General features: G+C 56.2%; 2 protein-coding genes across 2 annotated transcripts; both read right to left on the bottom strand.

The window, feature by feature from the left end:
* Nucleotides 1-879: 879 nt before the first annotated feature.
* CCL5 (C-C motif chemokine ligand 5) lies at nt 880-6,132 on the bottom strand. The gene is made up of 3 exons (XM_028522048.2): nt 5,909-6,132; nt 4,655-4,766; nt 880-1,358 (listed from the first exon to the last, which is right to left on the bottom strand). The coding sequence occupies exons 1-3, from the start codon at nt 5,982-5,984 to the stop codon at nt 1,271-1,273; spliced, it is 276 nt and encodes a 91-aa protein (XP_028377849.1). The 5' UTR covers nt 5,985-6,132; the 3' UTR covers nt 880-1,270.
* A 10,828-nt stretch (nt 6,133-16,960) lies between these two features.
* On the bottom strand, nt 16,961-17,756 carry LOC114503990 (60S ribosomal protein L7-like). The gene has a single exon (XM_028521600.2). It carries the CDS (start codon nt 17,646-17,648, stop codon nt 17,022-17,024), a length of 627 nt encoding a protein of 208 aa, XP_028377401.2. The 5' UTR covers nt 17,649-17,756; the 3' UTR covers nt 16,961-17,021.
* Between the last annotated feature and the right edge of the window lie 2,222 nt (nt 17,757-19,978).

The following is a 19,978-nucleotide window of genomic DNA, read 5'->3' as shown; positions in this document are numbered from 1 at the left end:
AGCCCCCCTCATACACACGCCTCCCTCCTTGGCGGCGGGGGACTGCGAGAAATCTGTGGGAAGCCGTTCATACTTCCTACTTTGGCGTATGCTGTTGCCTCTACCCGTCAGGACTGTCATTTTCGTTTCCACCTCTTACACAGTTTTTGCAAATTTTTCAAACCCTATTTAAGTGTTATCTGCCCTGGCTGGTGTGGCTCAGGGGGTGGGGTGCCAGCCTGCGAATCAAAGGGTTGCCGGTTGGGTTTCCAGGCAGGGCGCATGCCTGCGCTGCGGGCCAGGTCCCCAGTAGGGGGCGCTGGAGAGGCACGTGGATGTTTCTTTCCCTCTCTCCCTCCCTTTCCCTCTCTCTAAAAATAAATAAATAAAATCTTTAAAAAATGTTATCTTTTAAGTCTCTTTTCTCCCCTAGGCACCGTACCTCTCCCCATTCAGGGGTGTAATCCCCCTACCCACAATGTGACCGCCACATTTTGTGTTGGTGCTTCTCTTTATTTATTTATTTTTAAAAGACTCTATTTATTTATTTTTAGAGAGGGGAAGGGAGGGAGAAAGAGGGAGAGAAACGTCAATGTGTGGTTTCCTCATCAGCGCCCCCTACTGGGGACCTGGCTCAAAACCCAGGCATGTGCCCTAGACTGAGAATCAAATCAGTGATCCTTTGGCTCGCAGGCTGGCACTCAATCCACTGAGCCACACCAGCCAGGGCTCCATTCATTCATTCATTCATTCATTCATTCACTTAAATGTTTTTATTTTCCATGGCCCCCAAATCTAGGGTGGACACCAGACGCGTGCCTGCCCTGGACCCCTGAGTGCATAGCACTCATGAGGAAGGCAGGGTCCCGAGGAGGAAATCAAACCAGGAGCCGGCTCTGCAATTGCCTCGATAACTTTAATGGAAAGATAGTTTGTCACTTTTGCCAGTCAGCCTGTCCCAGTGAGGGGCCGCGGGGAGCGCTCCGGCCGTGGGATATTTGCACAGAAGCCCCGTTTTTCACCCTTCTTCGCCTCCGGAGGCGCGCTGTCTTCCTTCCTCATTGCAGAGCCGAGGGGTCCGAAGCTCAGAGCCCGGGGAGGCAGAGCTTAGCGAGCTCTCCGAGGCTGCAGGTGCGGGACGCTTTTACGGCTGCTGCTGTGCGGCGGAATGTGGGCCCTGCAGGGAGGGGTGGGAGCAGGGGACTGGGGAGGAGGCTCCTAAGCTGGTGAGGACGAGAGCAAGAAGCAATAAGAAAGGTCGCGCAGGTTCGGCTTCGAGGCGCCCTCCGTCCTAGCTCATCTCCAGGGTGTTGATGTACTCCCGCACCCACTTCTTCTCCGGGTCGGCGCACACCTGGCGCTTCTTCCGGGTGATCAGGCTGCGGGAGAGGAGAAGGCGAGAGTGAGACCCGGTCCGCGCTCGGGCGCCCCGTGGCGGGAACCAGAGGGATGGAAGCGTTAGCGGGGAGACGATGGTGGTCCTGGGCGGGTTGGCTTGGGAGCTCCGTAAGACTGGATCTGTGGCTTTTAAGGAAAGGGCATTTGCTCTTCAGCTGATTTAGAGGGCCCCGGGACAAAGCAGATTGGTGTGCGTTGTGACTCACGCGCAAACACGTGCAGCCTGGAGAGATGAGGGGGCGTGGGGCCCGAGGACCCGGGGGTGGGGGCGCTGGTCCACCACTAACGGGCCCAGAGAGCGGTGCTTCCGACCGACCAACCCGTTCCTTTGCGGCTAGCCCCACCCACTGGGCCTTTCTTGTTTCGGCTTCTCCTTTGGGATGTTTTCAAAGGGAAGGCTCAGACTGTCTGGCGAGAAGGAGGATTTTTGGCCCCTTTCCGCGCTCTATCGAGGATAGTGTTCGCTCTCAGGGAAGCTGCTTCCCCTCCTCTGAGCCCGGCTCAGAGCCCTGCGGCCGCCCCGCCCCGCCCCCCACCCTGGCGTGCAGGGAAGAGAGGGGGAGCAGAGGGGGCGTCCTGGGCTCTTGTGCCCCCTGGTGTGTGTTTGCTCGTTTGGGGCGGGGAGGGAGCTTCAGACCCTGCCCCCGCCCTGGGTAGGTCACACAGGAAACCCTGCTGACTCACCGTCTTCTCTCCCCTCGGCCCCCTTGGCCTGTGGCCAGGAAGTCAGAAGGCCAGGAAACCAACGTCCTGGGTCAGGGCGTCCAGTGTGACACCGGAGGACAGCCCCCCCCTCCCCCACCCCCGCGCCAGGCCTTCTCTCCCTGCACCCCTACTGGCACCCTCTCCTCGCCTGGCTTCCCGCCTGCCTCTCCTCTTGCTCCATCTCCTGGGACCCTCCACCTCCACCTGGTCGGTGAGAATTACTTAGAAGTTGCTGCCCTTTTTCTTGTCCGCGTGCTTTCCCAAGTCCCTGGCCCTGGGGCGAGCGCCCAGCGGGTGGTTAATGGATAGCTGCTGAATGAGTAAGTGAGAGGGGGCTGCATTCACTCACCAAGTTTCACTTGTCACATTTCTGCGTTTAGTAATACATTTACGGGAGGAGAAGGAAATATTCTAATTCTATCTTTCATTTTGTTCTTCTCGCTTTGACCCGCTTTGGGTGGGGGAAAGAATTCTATTTTACTGCACTTGTCAGATGAAGCCAGGGAGAGGTTAAGAGATGGGCTGAAGCTCACGCGGCTCCCGGCTGGCGACGCTGGGGCTGGAGCAGCCCAGGCCTGCCGCCTGCCAGGATGATGCTCATTGCCACTCTTAGGCTGGGGGAGCCCTTCCTCCTGTATAACAGAATGTCGCACCCCAAGTCCCAGCACCCTTTCCCTAGCTCCAACCTCAGTCTCTCTCTCCCCACCCTCTCTCCCTCCCTCTCTCTCTCTCTCTCTCTCATTGCTCCTAGAGAAGGGAGAGAAAGAGATACTGATATAAGATGGAAACATCGATTGGTTGCCTCCCTTATGCACCCGGACAGGAGATCCTGCATGCGTGACTGGGGATGGAACCCGCAGCCCAGGCATGCGCCCTGACCACAATCAAACCCACAACCCTTCGGTTACCGGGCAAGGCTGCAGCCAACTGAGCCAGCCCGGCCAGGGCGGCCAGGGTGCTCCTTCCCCTTTCCACAGCACTTCTTCCGGGGGCTCCTCCCGGCTGCTGCGGCCATCTGGGCTGAAGCCCAGTGCCGCCCCCCGCCCCTTCTTTGCTCCTGACTCCACAGCATGAGTGCGGGGCTTGCAGACTGCTCCTCTGAAGGCACCCCCCACCCCCCGTCTCTCCCTCCCTTCCTTTCGGGTACTGCGCAGCCCTCAGTGCCACTCCCGTGGGTGATGACCGCGGCCCCCGCACGGGACCCCTATTTTCTGGGCTTTCCTGTCCCCGCTCATTCCACAGGTGGCAAGGCTAACCCTGTGGCTTCCCGGGGCTGCCACTCAAAGCCCCCCGGCTGGACGTAGACCAAAGGAGAGCCCCGGGGACAGGCCCTTGCCCGAAACACCCAGTCCCTCCGGCTGCTCTGCTCCCAACTCAAACAGCACCTTCTGCAGCAAACTCCCCTGCAATCCCGTCTGCTGAGCCCTGAAGCCTTCCGTCACGTTCTTATGCACGACCTGGTCTGTCTCATCCTCTGACCCGGCTGAGAGCCCCTGGGGCAGGGTGCAAGGTGCACTCCTCTCGGCCCGTCCACCTGTGGCCTGTCCGCCTGCCCACCTGTCCGCCTGCCTGTAGCAGGAGCTCAAAGACGGACTTTCCTCTTTTGGAAAACATTTGTTTTTAGAAACGAAACTCAGTGCTAAATATTAGCACTACCCTCGGAAGGGGTCTCTAGAACCAGAGGCCGACTCTGAACGCCCAGGACCCTGCCGGTGTCGCAGGAGCTTCTGGATGTAAAGACGTCTCCAGGATACAGGAAACGTCATGGCTGTCCCACTTTCATTCTTTCCATCTCCATCGTCTTACATTTCTTAAGCGGCTATTTCACTCATGGCCTGGCTACGGAGACAGGGCGTGTCCCTCACTTCCTGGGCGCCTCGGGGCAACTCAGCCCTCCCTGGGTCTCAGCTCCATCATCTGAAACACGGGGAGAGCCTCGCGCACCCGTCAGGGCTGCTGCGATGACTTGGAGAGACATGTGGCACACAGTAGGCACTTCCTAGGTAGTAGGGATTATTATATCCTTTTTTGAGTGATTTAGCTTGCATATTTAAAGGAGAATATAATTTTATTATTTCTTCACCTACTGATATATTTTTTTTTTACACAAGTGACTGTAACTGGGACCCTGACTTCTGACCGCTCCTCCCTAGGTCCCCTGGGGCTCTGGGTGGATTTGTCTGACCGGCTGTGGGGTGTGGGGGCTCCTTAACTGGAAAGTGATGAGTCAGCCAGCCATGCTTTGTGCAGGGCTGTGCCGGTGACCTGCGAGTCTAGAGTCACCGCTGTTGTAAAGACAGGAGGCCTGATCTAATCCCTCAGAGTGGGGAGGACCCTCCGAGAACATCTCGTCTAATCCTTCCTTTGAGGGTCTAATCCTTCCTTTGAGGGCTGGGGCGTCTGAAGCTGGAGAGGGTGGCTTTGTGGCTATATGAGCAGCTAGAGGATGGGAGGGAGGGGGTGCGGCACCCCCCCACCCAGAGGGCTCCCACAGGAGCGGGCTGTGCCACAGAAGAGGTCCCTCCCTCCCCCCTCCCCCCACCCTGGGGGGCTCCGTGGGACTGAGACTCACACGACCGCCGGCATGGAGCACTTGCTGCTGGTGTAGAAATACTCCTGGAGGTGCGCCCGGGGCACCGGGCGGGAGATGTAGGCGAAGCAGCAGGGGGTGGTGTCCGAGGCGTCTGGGAGAAGGAAGCAGACCCTTGTGTTCATTGCCGGTGCACAATGGGTGTTGTGCTGGCTACTTGAGATGATTTATCTCAGCTAAACCGTTATCCTCCTTGGGCTGAGGCTGAGGCTCGGAGAGGTAAGGTCACTCCGCCGTGGACACACAGTGACAGAGCGGGGGACGCCAGCAGAGGGGATTTCCGCCATCCCTCATCTGATCCTTGAGCCTGCCTTGTGTCCTTCTCTCTACACTATCCTTTGGCTCTCAGGACATGGCTGGGCCTCCTCCTGACTCGTCTTCTTCCCTCTGCCCTAATCCTTGCCCTCCTGGGATCCTCGATGGACTCAGAACTTGGTTTCTTTGAGACATGCGGTGGGCTGGGAGGAGGCTTCCAAAACTCAGAGTGAAGATGCGTACTGGGTGCTGGGGACCCTGACTGAGGCATAGTAAAATGTGCTCAGAGGAGGAGGATTTTCCTTGGTCATTCACTTCAGGATGACCCTGGGAAAGGTCAGTTGCCATTTCCCAGCGGAGCAGGGGGGTTTAAGAGCCAAATAGAGTCTGGGGTTTGAACCCCAGACTCTCTCCTTCCTAGCTGTGTGATCTTGGCAAGCTCCTGACCCTCTCTGGGCTTCCGTTTCCCCATCAAGGACAGCTACTCGAAAGAGCAGTTGTGACTCTTAAATAAGATGGCCTGTATAAAGTAACCAGCAAAACACTTGACCCAGAGTAGGCACCGTATTTCATTAGCTTTAGTCATCCTTCCCCAAGCCCCATTTTTCTCTCTCTATGAAATGGGGGAAAATGTCACTGTCCCAGGAGGGTTTCATTTCGGTGCCTGTAAGTGTCTTAGAAACCCTGATGGTGCTGGGCTGGAGCCAGCCGTGTTTGCAGCTTGAGCTGCCCCTGCCTTCTGACACCCCCCGCACCAGTCTGCCCCGGTGAGCCCCTGCAAGCTCGGGATGCAGACCCCGGAGACACAGACAAGCTAATCAGAGGGTCCCTGCCATGACGTGGCTCAGAGATCCATCAGGCACTCCTGGGCACCCGGGAGAAGCAACGAGGAAGCATGTAAACCACAGGGTCCAGACAGTACACATGCCGTAGTTGAAAAGAGGGCCAAGTCCGACGCAGGTGGCCAGGACAGGCACTTACATGGCGAGGCGGACGCGGGAGTGCACAAGGCGGCCAGGGCGAGGAGGACGGCCAGGGCGGCGCCGGAGACCTTCATGGTACCTGAGGGCAGAGGCCGTGGGAGCTCCCGGGCTGTGTGAGCAACCTCTACAGGGATGCTCTGCAGCCCGGGCCGGCCCTTTATAGGCAGTGCGTCAGGCCACTAGAGGGGGTGTCCCCCAGAGGGAGTTTCCAAAACAGGAGCCGTGCAATCGGATGGCTGACATCATAAGTGAAACTACATTCAGGGGAAAAGAAAACTGAAATAGCCTTCCGGAGCTATGAAGCTCTCTCCCTCTTCCTCGTCCTCTTCCTCTTCCTCCACCTCCACCTCTCCCTCCCTTCTCCGTTTCCCTCTCCCTCTCTCTCCCCCGGACTCTGTTGCTCTCTCTTCCCTCCCCTCTCCCTTCCCCTCTCCCTTTCCCTCTCCCTTCCCCTCTCCCTTTCCCTTTCCCTCCCCCTTTCCCTTTCCCTCCCTCTTTCTTTCTCCCGACTCTGTTGCTTTCTCTTTCCCCCTCTCTCTCCTCCTCACCACCCTCAGATCCAGAGGGAGCTCATCGGTCCCCCCTTAGCCCCCAAGGAGAGCTGGCACAAGCGCTGGTAGGAAGCCCCTTCCTCTGCTCCACCCCCAGCACGGTCCTAGGGGCAGGGTTCCTCGCAGAGGCCAGGGAGCCGCTCCCCTAAGGCCAGGAGGAGGGGCAGTGAGGGCAGACTCAGTAACACCTGGGTGTGTGTTTGGGTGCTTTCAAAGTTCTTTCTGATGCATTACAGGTCTGTGTCTTCTCCCTGTCACCCACGGAAGGTGGTTATGTCTGAGGTGTTCTACTGAGGAGGGGGTCCTCTTGCATACCGTCCCCAAGGGAGGTGATGAGGCAGTGGGTCTGAACTGGGCACTGGTGACCTTTCCACCAGATATGGGTCGGGGTGGGTGGTGGCCACAGGGTCACCCCCATTTACTTGTTGAGTGGTCCTTGGGCACCTTGCTTAATGTCTTTGTACTTATAGGCTTGTTGGGCGGGGGGGAGGGGGGGTGAGACTGTGATAATTAGCCACTTACTGAAGGCTTACTCTGTGCCAGCCACTGTTCTAAGGGCTTTGCATGTGTCAGCTCATTTACTGTTACGCCATTTCCCCAATTCTATTTTATTTTATTTTAATTTTTTAAATATATATTTTGTTCTGTATTTTTTTTTTTTGTATGGCAAATTGGTATTGGATAGAAAATACTAATAACATTAGGACCCATGAGAGACACTCAGACATCAGGGTAGACTTATGTCACGTAGTGTTCTGTATTTTTTTTAAAGATTTTTATTTATTTATTTTCAGAGAGGGAAGGGAGGGAGATAGAGAGAGAAACATCAATGTGTGGTTGCTGGGGGTTATGGCCTGCAACCCAGGATTGTATCCTGGCTGGGAATCGAACCTGGGACACTTTGGTTCCCAGCCCGCGCTCAATTCACTGAGCTATGCCAGCCAGGGTTATTTTTTTTTAAAGATTTTATCTATTAGCCCTGGCTGGCGTAGCTCAGTGGATTGAGCGTGGGCTGCAAACCAAAGTGTCGCAGGTTCGATTCCCAGTCAGGCCACATACCTGGGTTGCAGGCCATGGCCCCCAGCAACTGCACATTGATGTTTCTCTCTCTCTCTTTCTCCCTCCCTTCCCTTCTCTCTAAAAATAAATAAAATATTTTTAAAAGATTTTATTTGTTTATTTTCAGAGAGAGGGGAAGGGAGGGAGAAAGAGAGAGAGAGAAGCATCAGTGTGTGGTTGCCTCTCGCACACTCCCCGCTGGAGATCTGGCCCAGAACCCAGGTACATGCCCTGACTGGGAATCGAACCGGCGACCCTTCAATTTGCAGGCCTGCGCTTAATCCACATAGCTACATCAGCCAGGGCTGTTTTATTTTATTTATTTCATTTTATTTGTTTCCATTTTCCTGTTTTACGGTTGAGGATCAGTAAATGCTGGGATCCCATCCCATTTCTAAGACACCAAAAGCCGCAGACTGTGAAAGCTGCAGATGGACTTAGGGACCATTTCCCCATGTTCTTCAGTTGCAGACGAGGAAACTGAGGCCCTGGGAGTAGAAGTGACCCAGAAGGCACAGCAAGTGCATGAAGGGATCAGAGCCGCGAGTCCTAGCTGCCGCTCCAGCACTCTGCACCAAGCTCTGCTCTCCATGAAAAGGGTCACGGTTGGGGACACCCCTGAACTGAGCCCAGGGGGTGGTCTTAATTAGAGCCAGGGTTCTTACCCATTCCAAAGAATCGGAAATAGCCCTGGCTGGCGTAGCTCAGTGGATTGAGCACGGGCTGCGAACCAAAGCATCACACGTTCGATTCCCAGTCAGGGTACATGCTGGGTTGCAGGCCATGACCCCCCAGCAACCGCACATTGATGTTTCTCTCTCTCTCTCTCTCTTTCTCCCTCCCTTCCCTCTCTAAAAATAAATAAATAAAATCTTTAAAAAAAAAGAATCGGAAACAATAAATCCTCACCAATTCCTGTTTGGATAATTCAGAATTAGCAGCAGTTTGGCCTGGCCTGGAGTTGGCTTCTGACTTACCTAAATGAGAAGTGTCTGTTTCCAGGCACAAAAAGCAAACACATTTTTAAAAAAATATGGCGAAGAATGTGATCTTATACCAGGAACCTTTTCTTGCTATCTACTGTCACACAGGCAGCGGCGGCTGAGGGCGACTGAGTCACCCAGGAAGGGAAGACCTTGTGTTCTTTCTTTCTTACAGTGACTCTGAGGCCGGCTGGTGATTAAGCTCACTTTGCAGAAGCGGAAACCGAGCCTCAGAAGTGGTCGAGCAGGTCCTCAAGGTCACACAGCTCCTCGGGTGCTCCTGATGATGAGGCACAGGCTCTGGCAGGCACCCCCCGCTTACGGTGTCCTCTTGGGCACCAGGTGCTGTCCTCGGCTTGTCGCAAGAACCCTCTCGTCCCTTCCTCCGTAACCGATGAGCGGCAGGAACACGAGTGTGGAAGGCAGGGCCCCTCTCATTGAAAGGAATAAATTGCAAACACGCCAGAGACATTTGTCCACCCAGAGAACCATGTTCCGCCTGTTTCAATGGTGCCCTTCACACCCCGCCCCCTGAGTCGCCACATGCGGGGGAGGCCATGGGGCCTGCTGGGTCAGGGCAGGGGCTTGGGTGTTTCTCCCACCCACGAGCCATGTGACCTCCGTGTCATCTGTAAACTGGGGATAATCATGATGACCCCCCGCAGCTGTTGAGACAACTAAGTCCCAATAACTGTGCTCCTGCTCATAAGCTCTGCATGCAACGCCGGATGCACGTTAGCTACTTAATAATATTAGCTGTTGTTACCATGCTCTTGTTGAGCGTGAGAAAACGGCAGTCCCTGTAAGGATATGCTGTCCTCCGGGCCCTCCAGCCGTGGAGACAAGGCCCCACTTAATCGGGATCAGTGACGTCTCATTTCTTTTTCAGTGGCCTTGACTGACTTTTAAGCAAATGGGTCAGTTGAGGCTCAGAGAGGTTACGTGACTTGCTGAAGGCCCCATGGCCCAAAGAGCTCAACCTTGAACCCACGTCTGGGTTCAAGGACTTTCTACCGCACTGCTCTGTTTTTAGAGAAATCCTGAAAGCTTGTTCCTAAGGTTTGTTCAGATTTTCCACGTGGGCCCACTCCTGCTTCCTTCCTTTGGTCTGCGTTTCTCTCTTTAAGGAAGAAAAGGAAGTTGTTTTTTTTTCTTGGTTACCAACTGTGTGAGCGGGGACACTAGCTGAGGAGAGAAGTGAGGGAGCCAACCCACAGATGGACCAGCGTGATTTTTATTATTGACTTTTTTTTAAAAGAGTTTATTTATTTATTTTTAGAGAGGGGAAGGGAGAGAGAAAGAGAGAGAGAGAAACATCAATGTGTGGTTGCCTCTCACATGACCCCCACTGGAGACCTGGCCTGCAACCCAGGCACGTGCCCTGACTGGGAACTGAACCTGAGATACTTTGGTTCACAGCCCGTGCTCAATCCACTGAGCTATGCCAGCCAGGGCTATTATTGACTTTTTTTTAAAAAAAGATTTTATTTATTTATGTTTAGGGGAGGGAGGGAGGGAGAAAGAGAGAGAGAACACCAGTGTGCAAGAGATGCATCCATCGGTTGTCCTTTGCAGGCCCCTAACCGGGGACCTGGCCCCGCAACCCAGGCACACGCCCTGAATGGGACTCGAACTGGTGACCTTTCCCTTTGTAGGATGACATCCAACCAACCGAGCCACACCGGTCAGAGTGTGCCCCTTATCTCTAAGTCCCTGTGACCCTTATCTCTAAGTCCCCGTGAACCTTTCTGCTGTGTGTGTGCGTGTGTGTGTGTGTGAGTGGCAGTAGGAAGGGGTGGGGGCAGGGCGGCGAGGCTGCCGAGCAGGAATGGGCGATGAGTGCCCACATCAGGCATATTCCGCTTCCCTGTGGGTGGGCCCAGCGGGTTGTGGAGGTGGGAGCGGGCAGAGGGGGGAGGAGAACGTAACCGTCTTTCCCTTTCAGCCCCTCACTCTCTCCTGTGCAGGCTTCTCTGGCTTGCTGCCCGGGTTCCGGGAGGGAAGCAGAGGGCCTGCGTAAAATTGGTGGGTGTCCAACGGGTGGAACGTCATTACGATTTGCTCCGCGTGTTGCGTTCCTGGGAACGAGGGCCTGCCCCACCCCCTCCCTGCAGTGGAGGCGGCTGAGAGGGTCCAGGGAGGCAAGGACTGGGCAAGCTTGGGCGCCTGCCAGGTGACGCGAAATGTCACGAGGCCGCCCCTGCCCTTCCCCTCCAGCCAGGGGGCCTGGTCTGCACTGCTCACTCATGTCCTTTCTTTTATTATTATTATTATTATTTTAAATATTTTATTTATTTATTTTTAGAGAGGGAAGGTAGAGAGAGAAACATCAATGTGCGGTTGCTGGGGGCCGTGGCCTGCAACCCAGGCATGTGCCCTGACTGGGAATCGAACCTGTGGTGCTTTGGTTCGCAGCCCGCGCTCAATCCACTGAGCTACACCAGCCAGGGCTCTTGTATTATTATTATTTTTTAAATTTTCCGTTTTTAATAAAGGTTGTATAGAAGGTGACCTTATTCTCCTGCCTTCTCAATGGTTTCTGCCTTGCATTTGCCCTTTTCCTTTCCTGCTTGGTGAGATGTGGCTTTACGTTCAAGGATCTTTTTGCGGCCTTTGTCCGGCTCTCGTGGTGACCGCCCTGCTGGGGGGCAGAGCCCACACGGCCAGTCGTCCCGACAGCTTTCTCCCCTCACGCTCGCTCGCTCGGGGCGGATGGCGCGCTTCCCCCTGTGACCCCGGCCCGTGCTGCCAGGGTGCCACCGTGCCTAATGTCTTCACGTGACCTGAACTTCTGAACCTCACCGCCCTGCCGGACGGGCGTGGGCCGGACTCTGTCCTTCTGGCGCAGCTCCCTGGAAAGAGGAGAAGAGGTCATCGTTCCGCGAACGTGGGCAGGTGCACCGAAATGCCTCTTACGGTTCTTGCTCAGGTCAGGGGACGCGAAGGGCCTGAGCTTCGCTCGGGCTGCTGGTGCTTTGGTGACGGCGGCAGGCGGGGAGAGACCCACGCGCGGCTCCTGGTTCTGGAAGTTTCCCTCATGCGTTTCTGACTCACGCCGCTAAGTTGCTTCACCTGGAAAGTGAGCGCTCGCTTCCAGCTTGCTGTGGGAACCTTTTTTAAGAATCTGATGGGAGGAACCTAATCAACAAAACAAAGAAACGAGCAAAATATAACCAAAGACACTGAAATCGAGGACAGGCTGACAGTGACCAGAGGGGAGAGGGGAGGGAATTTCAGGGGAGCATGGGAAGGGTTTCCGGGAACAAATTTAGAGGACACATGGACAAAAACTAGGGGGAGGGTGGTAATGGGAGGGAGGTGGGGAGGGTTGGGTGGGTGGGTTGGACTGGGAGTAAAAGGGAGAAAACTGTACTTGAACAATGATTAAAAAAAAAGAGTCTGATGGAAGCTGGGAGCACTCTCCACAGACATGGGGAGACCCCCCCCCAGACACCCCTGTGCCGTTTTGCACGGGAGGGGCTCACAGGCCCTGCAGGCTAGCTGAGGGGCTCCTTGCGTTCGGGGGCTGGTTGTCAGCCACCTCCTTACCGCCCGCACCCCTTTCCCTAGGTGTTCAGCACTCAGACTAGACGCTTCCTGAGCTCTGCCGGCCGTCTGTCTGCCCGGCTGCACGCCGGCCGTCTGTCTGCCCGGCCGCACGCCGCCCGCCGTGGGGGAGGGAAACCACAGCAAAAAAAGGAAAGTGAAATCTCATTCCAGTTGGATTCCAAAGCTTTTCTCAGACTCAGAGTTTCCCCTGCGGCTGTGTGGGGAACCTGCTTGGATTTTTTGGCTGCTCGTAAAAAGGATGAATAAATAAAACGGCCTGGAGCAGGGAGAGTCCCTCCACCCTCCAGGAGTCCCAGCCTGGGTGCCGAGAGGAAAAACCTGAGGCGAGTTCATTTTTCTCCCCGTGAGCCTCAGTTTCCCCCGTTGTTTATACGTGTAAATGTTTCCTGCTCGGGCCAGTGGTCCGCTGTCGTCTCACCCTTCCGTGCCCCTAAGGGGCCCTGCCTGGGCAGGGGCTGTGCCAGTGCGGCTGGAGGGTCTGAATGAAGGAGGCTGCGGTGCAGAGGTGCCAGCTGGGCCTCCCGGCAGGCTCCCGGGGCCGGCCCGGGTGCAGGCAGCATGAGAATCCCTGTCCAGGACTCGGCCACACCCTGCCTTTGCCTTTGGGTCCCTCGAGGGCTTGCCCTTTCTGTGTTATTCTGTTCTGTGCCTCTGCTCCACGCCCCATCCGCTCACGTGCATCTCACCAGGTCAGAGCCGTGCGAACCACGACGGCAGTCCCCCCGCCTTCCAACCACAGCCAGGCCAGAGCGTTGCCGCTTTAGCACCTCCTGCCCCAGGCTTCTCGCCTTCACCACAGGGGACAGTGGCCATGCACATCCGCCTGTTTCCCGTCGCTGCAGGCCACAGGTGGCGTGCTGGCTGACGGGCTCACTAGGGCTGCTGCAGGGGCCCACCACACGGGGCCTCGGGGGGTGGGGTGGGGCAGGCTTGGGAACGAGACCCGGGGGGAAGCATCCGTTCTTTTAAAATTGCTAGGTGACAGACAATCGCAGGTCCTGACACCTGGGAGTCTGAGTTTTGATTTTGTGCTCCTCTGCACGTACCCCCAGAGCACACCGACCCCCTCCCCTCCGCTGCCCCCGGCCCCTGGGAGAAGAGGGACAAACTTGGGGGTGAAACCAGCCAGATCACTGGCTCTGCGCCCTCGGACAGGTTATTATTATTAGCCACGCTGCACCTTGGTTTCCTCTCTGGAAGTGGGGGCCAAGAATAATTGGCTCCTAGGACATCTCGTGGGATTGAGTGAGGTCATCAGTAAACCACTCTTCCCGGCACAGGGAGATGCTGGGGAAACGGCTCCGTCCCTTCCCCTCCCCAGATGTCCAGGCTACGGCGTTTCTGCCCTCCGCATCTCCCCCCCGCCCCCCCGCCCCGCCCCATGGAGGTGTCATCCTGGCTCAGTGTGAGGACATACGGGGGAGGTGAGGGGAAGCTGACGGTGATTTTCCTTTTAGCTCTTAGGCACCACGTTGGACACTGGGCATTATTTCTCTTACTAGGAAGACAGCACATAGGAAACGGTGATGACTCAGGCCTGTCCTGAGCCCTCCCGCCCTCTGTGCTGCAAGCTTCGGACATGGAGCCCCCACGCCCTGTCCTGCCCCGGGTTTCGCTTCTCTGAGTCTGGTCGGGGAGTGAGACGTGGTCCCCTCTTTCTCCCTGCGGGCTGTCCCTGCAGGCCCGCACACAGACCCTTTTGCAAAGAGTTTCACAGACAGCCCTGGCCAGGGAGCTCGATTGATTAGAGTGTCGTCCTGACCTGTCCCCCGCCGGGTCGTAGGTTCGATCCTCAGTCAGGCTACGGACAAGAAGCACCCAAGGAAGGCGTACATAAGTGGAATAGCAAGCTGATGTCTCTCTCTCTCTCTTTCCCTTCCTCTCTCTCTAAAATCTAGAAATAAAACTTAAAAAAAAAAAGAAAGGGTCACAGGCAGGCTGACAGAGGAAGTGACAAGTTTTGGAATTTTACAGCATTCTCGTGGTCGTGCTCTGGATTCTGACCTTTTTTAACTAGTCCCAGAAAGCCCCTTGGCCTGCTGCCCGCTGCATCTGCTCCCAGGGGTGGGCATTCTAGCCTCTGGCTCCTCCTGTGCTGCCCCTCCCCACCCCCCCCCCCCCCCCCCCCCCCCCGTGGCCCCACACCTGTCTCCCCCAGCACTTGGGCCTGTAGGGCATTCGGGCTACAACATCAGGGAATGTAGCGCTCCCTGAGGCATCTGTGTTTTTCAGGACACCCTCCCCTGAGGGGAGGAAGTCATTTTAGGGAATTTCCTCAGAATGCAATTTGGAAATTCTGTGCCTTGGTCATTTCTTTTTTTTCTTTCTTTTTTTCTTTTTTAAAGATTTTATTTACTTTTAGAGAGGGAAGGGAGGGAGAAAGAGAGAGAGAAACATCAATGTGGTTGCTGGGGGTCATGGCCTGCAACCCAGGCATGTGCCCTGGCTGGGAATCGAACCTGCGATGCTTTGGTTCACAGCCTGCGCTCAATCCACTGAGCTACACCAGCCAGGGCTGGTCATTTCTTACATGAGGCAGCTGTGGGAAGTGAGAAGAGCAGTGAATTGGTGGAGGGGGCGGTAGGAGACTGGAGGTTAGTCCCCCCCTCAGTGCCAAACCTCGTTGTGAGGTTTTGGGGAACCTCTTGCCCTTTGCGGGCCTCAGTTTCCTCTTCTAGGAAAGGGAGTGTCGACATTATTTTTGAAGGCTTTCTCAGTTAAAAGTTGCCAAACTAAAGGACGTCTGGTGTACTGAGGGAGGTTTGGGGCGTAGGTGTCCTCTGCCTCTTCGCCTAAAATTGGTTCCCGTCCCTCCTCCCTCAGGTAAGGCGGAGGGCACCGTTCTCACCCCTTCTTTCCCTCCTGTCTTTCCAAGGCCTGGGGCTCACCTGACCCCTGAGCCCCCTGAGGTCCTTCCATGGGCGGTGCTATGTTCGTCCATTTGTCCTCCTGCCCCCGCTCCACCCTCTCCCTCCCCAGCTCCCTCCTCCTCCTCCTCCATTCCTCCCATTCTTCTCCACCCGTCTTTCCACCGATCTACTCACTCATCACAACATCTGTGCCGCCTCGAATTCCCTGTCCGTGGGCACAGGAGCCCGCCCTGGCTCGCTGGCGCAGGAGGGCAGTGTGCTGGGGGAGTGTGGGCCGCGCGCAGAGCGGGCCGAGCGCCCGAGAGGCTGACCGGGAAGGGGGCGGGTGAGAACCTGGGGACGCGCTGGGTGTGTTGGGCCAGCAGGTGCTCACCTCCACTGCACGCCCTGGGGCGGGGGAAGGGACCCCACCGAGGGTATCCGTTCAGGTGGTGTTTGAAGGGGGAATGGATGCTGTGCAGAAATAAAAAGACAAAGAAACAAATTAAACCAATACGCAGCCCTGGCTGGTGTAGCTCAGTGGATTGAGGGCGGGCTGCGAACCAAAGCACCGCAGGTTCGATTCCCAGTCAGGGCACATGCCTGGGTTGCAGGCTGCGGCCCCCAGCAACCGTACATTGATGTCTCTCTCTCTCTCTCTCTCTCTCCCTTCCCTTTCTAAAAATAAATAAATGAAATCTTAAAAAAAAATAGTGTCAATGAATAAGTTTAAAAAAACAAAACCAATATGCCACCCGCCCACCCAGCCACCCATCCAGCCGTCCTCTCGGCCAACTGACTGACCTACGTGCGTTCCTCGAGTGCCCGCCACGTCGCAGAGGCCAGGCTAGGCCCCTCAAAGGACGAGTCTCTGGAGCTGGAACAAAGAGGAGGAGCCAGGGAGAGGAATTCGTGTGTGTACCCACGTATCGGAAGGTCCCAAACAACCCTGCTGGGGACACGGGGACGTGTGGAGATGCAGGCAGATAAGAGATGGTTTGGCGGGCACCTCACATGGCCAGGAAATCACTGACAGTGGGCGCAGAACAGGGGGTGGTGGGGGTCGAGCCCCAGAAACCGTGGGTGGGTCTGCCTCTAGTCTCTGCTCTCCAGCAGGGGGCAAGGTCACCCCCCCTCTTTTTCTTGTCTATCGAGTGAGGAGGATGCGTGTGAGAGCCCCTGCCTTGTTTGGTTCAGGTGAAATGAGTCGGTGGGGGCGAGGGCGCTTTCCAAGCACAGAGGGGCGGACTGTTTCCACTGTCCTTCCTTCTGTTTCCAGTGTGGCCGATGACGACGGGATCTGTGGCTCTTGTGCCACTCCCCCTCCTTTCACACCTTCCCTGCCCACTGGTTGCCATGGAGACGACCTGCCGAGCTATCCGTTTCCTTCTGCCGGAGGATGAATGTCCAGGGTGCTCGCTGCCACCCACCTCCGAGAAGGGGACGGTCCAGGCCCTGTGGGTCCCGCCCGGGCTGGAAAGAGTGGCGGGGTGAGTGTGTCTGTGTGGGCACAGGTCCTGGTTTCCTGTGGGGGTGGGGGACGAAGTGACAAGGGGAAGCTTTTCACCCCGTGGGAGTCCCAGCTCCTTCCAGGTCGCAGCAGGAAGGGGCCGGGGTCTCCAAGGTGTGGCCAGGTCAGCACGGCTGACCACAGCCGAGATCAGGGGGCGAAGCTTACGCTGCCTCGAGGGATGAATTAGCCTTGGACTTGCAGGGTTCCCGGCCGTGACCCTGGGCGAGGCGCGTCAGCTCTCTGAGCCTGTTTTCTCATCTGTGAATTGGGTGTCTTGCCTACAGGAAGTGGCCTGTCGCTGGGGCTGGCTCGTCTCTGTCACTCGTCCCAGGGGGGGAGCGTCTGGGCCAGGCGTGGGCCTGCCCGCCCACCGGCCAGCTGGTCTTTCCCAGCTAATGGTCTTACCTTCCTACGGAAAGCGCTCCTTCGCTTTGCAGAGGGCAGTTTGTCAAAACCTATGACATGCAAATGCACCAGAAATCCTACTTCTAGGGATTTCTCTTTTTTTTTCTTCAATTTTTTTCCATTTTAAAGCAGTTCCTGTTTATTAACTGACCAGATTACAAAAATGACCAAGGTAGATACCTTAGTTCATCCTTCCAATAAGCCTATTGATCTGGTCCTCCCTGTTACCAGCGTCTCCACTTTCTACAAAGTGGGTGGCCTTTATCTTCATTCCGCCTCGTGGAGAAGATAATTCGAAGGGCCACAGGAAGTTGTTTGCTTCCTTGAAGCCTTTTCCACCAGTACAGACCGGGTGAGTCAGATCCTCCATACAGATGATGTCATACTTGCCAAGAGATTGAGCAATCAATGTGTTCTCTGTCAGAGCAATTCGTTTTTTGTTGATTTTGCCATACCCACGGTTGGAGATCAATTCATTTACTGACTTCAGGTTAGGGTACCCCCATGCAACATATGGTTCCACAACCCTCAGCATGTTCATGGAAGCCTCGTTGAGCTTAACAAAGGTGCCACTGAAGATCTGGCAAAGGCGAAGAAGCTGCAGCACCTTTCGGACCTTTGGGCTCGCACCGTGGATACCTCTGATCCCGATGACAGATGCCAATGTGGGTTCTGCAGGTCCATAGAAGTTGCCAGCTCTTCTTGCCATTCTAGCCATTTGAATCTCAGTTCCGTACATCTGCCTGTATTCCTTGTGGTAGCGCTTAGCTTTTTCATAGGTAAGCTTCCTCCTTGCCTTCCGAAGCATCTTTTGGGCCAACTTCTTTCTCAGGCGCTTGATTTTCAGCTCTGAGAAATTCCTTCGCTTTCTCTTCAGGGTTTCTGGCACAGCAGGAACCTCCTCCTCCTTGTCCTTCTCTTTCTCCTTCTTCTTCTTCTTCTTCTTCTTCTTCTTCTTCTTCTTCTCCTTCTCCTTCTCCTTCTCCTTCTCCTTCTCCTTCTCCTTCTCCTTCTCCTTCTCCTTCTTCTTCTTCTTCTTCTTCTTCTTCTTCTTCTTCTTCTCTTCTGTATCCTCCATGGTTCCAGCTGGAAATAAAAAAAGAGCGGGATTTCTCATACCCATACTCACATACATACAACAGGATGGATACAAGATCTTATAATGTGTAATAACGGAGACTGGAGACAGCCCAAAGGAGACTGATGGACTGACAGTCCATCAGTAAGGGGCCCATTAAATAATCCTGGCACTTCCATATAACGAATGGAATGTCAGGCAGCTACTGGAGAGACGGAGGCAGCTCCCTACGTGCAGAGGCGGAGTGATCTCTAAGGTACAAGCAGTGAAGAGGGCCGGGGGTGTACCGTGCTGCGTGGGGGTGAAGGAAAAGCAGGCTCACCTGGGCTTGGGCGGAGCTTCACCTGGAGGCTGGTAAGAAACTGGCCGCCGCCACTTTCCCTTCTCATCGGCGAGGATAATGCAGGGAGACCCGGGTCCTGGCCAGGAGGGGGCGCTCCTTCTCACTGCACGTCGTTTTGTATCTTCAGGATCTCACGTCGTGCGCACATGGGATCGTGTGTCCGACCTGCTGGTAGGAAGTCACAATGGCAGGCCGTGCCCCCGTGCCTGGGGGACAATCCACCTGGAGTTTCCGTCCCAGCCTCAGAGACTCTTTCATCCCGGGTCCTCTCAGCGGGGTTCCCTGAGGTGGGCTCGCCAGGCCAGCGGCTCGCTCTTCCTCCAGCCCCTTCACCCCACCCCTCATCCCATCGGGCACGTGGGCCTTTAGAATCGCACTTTGGCCCTGGCTTGTGTGGTCCAGGGGACGGAGCGCCAGCCTGTGAACCCAAAGGCTGCCGGTTCGATTCCCGGTCAAGCTACAGGCCTGGGTTGCGGGCCAGATCCTCAGATGGGGGTGTGTGAGAGGCAACCACACATGGATGTTTCTCTCCCTCTCTTTCTCCCACTCTTCTCCTCTCTCTAAAAATAAGTAAATAAATAATTAAAGATTTTATCTATTTATTTTTAGAGAGGGAAGGGAGGGAGAAAGAAAGGGAGACAGAGTGAGAGAGAGAGAGGGAGAGAAACATCAATGTGCGGTTGCTGGGGGTCATGGCCTGCAACCCAGGCATGTGCCCTGACTGGGAATCGAACCCGTGACACTTTGGTTCGCAGCCCGTGCTCAATCCACTGAGCTACGCCAGCCAGAGCAATACATAAAATCTTTTAAAGAATGGATCAGACCGTGACACCAAGCACACAGCCTTACATGCCTCATTGCCTCCTTCCGTCCCCCCCCCCACTCCCCCCCCTGCCGCGCCCTCCAGGGGCACAGGAGAAGAGGGACATTGGACCCCGGGGAAGGAGGAGGGCATCCTGTCTCCTCTGACGGCCGCTGCTGGGTAGTGCAAAGAGCCCAGCTTTGGACTTGCACAAGGTTCAGGTCAAGTTTCCGCGTCTCCTGTCGAAGCCGTGAAAGCTCACGAGACGGCCGTGGTCTCCCTGGGCGGTTTCCCCGTCTCCGAAACGGGCTGACTGCTGCTGGACCGAGGCCACGGGGGAGGGGAGGTAAGGCCACCGCCTGTCACACCTGGCCCATGCGCACGTGGTCGCTGGAGCCGGTCCACTCTGCTGGGGCCCTTTGTCGTGAAGGCGGGAAGAACAGCAGTGGCTGGGACTGGGCCCAGGTCAGCAGACACTGATGGTTCCCCCACAGCCCCCTCCAGCCTGTCCCCTGGCCTCAGCCAGCAGAGGTGAAACGGGTGCCCCTCCAGGGGTGCCTGTGGTTCAGATGGCCCCGGGGAAGCCCCAGGTCTGCAGCTGCCCCACGGCAGCCGTGAGGTCTGGAGACACTGCCATCTGCCCCAAGGCGACACTTTGCAGGCCAGGACTCGGCACTGGTGTTGGGGGGTGGGAGGGGGAGAGGGGGGTGCCCTCAGGGAAGAGGCCGGCTTGGGAAGGGGCGGGTGATCTGGAGGCAGCTCCCCGAGGATGGGGCATCGGCGCAGCGGGGCCTTGGGAGCAGCCTCCCCTGGCACCAGGGGTTCTTACGTCCCGGCCCCACGGATGGCCCTACAGTGCACTCACTGCCTTGCCTGCCACGGGGGGTTCTTCCAAAACTAGGTGCGCCCCACAGC

Source organism: Phyllostomus discolor, chromosome 8 (assembly GCF_004126475.2).
Source record: "Phyllostomus discolor isolate MPI-MPIP mPhyDis1 chromosome 8, mPhyDis1.pri.v3, whole genome shotgun sequence".
NCBI lineage: Eukaryota > Metazoa > Chordata > Mammalia > Chiroptera > Phyllostomidae > Phyllostomus > Phyllostomus discolor.
The sequence above is the reverse complement of the archived record's forward strand: the minus strand, read 5'-3'. Positions and strand labels throughout refer to the sequence as shown.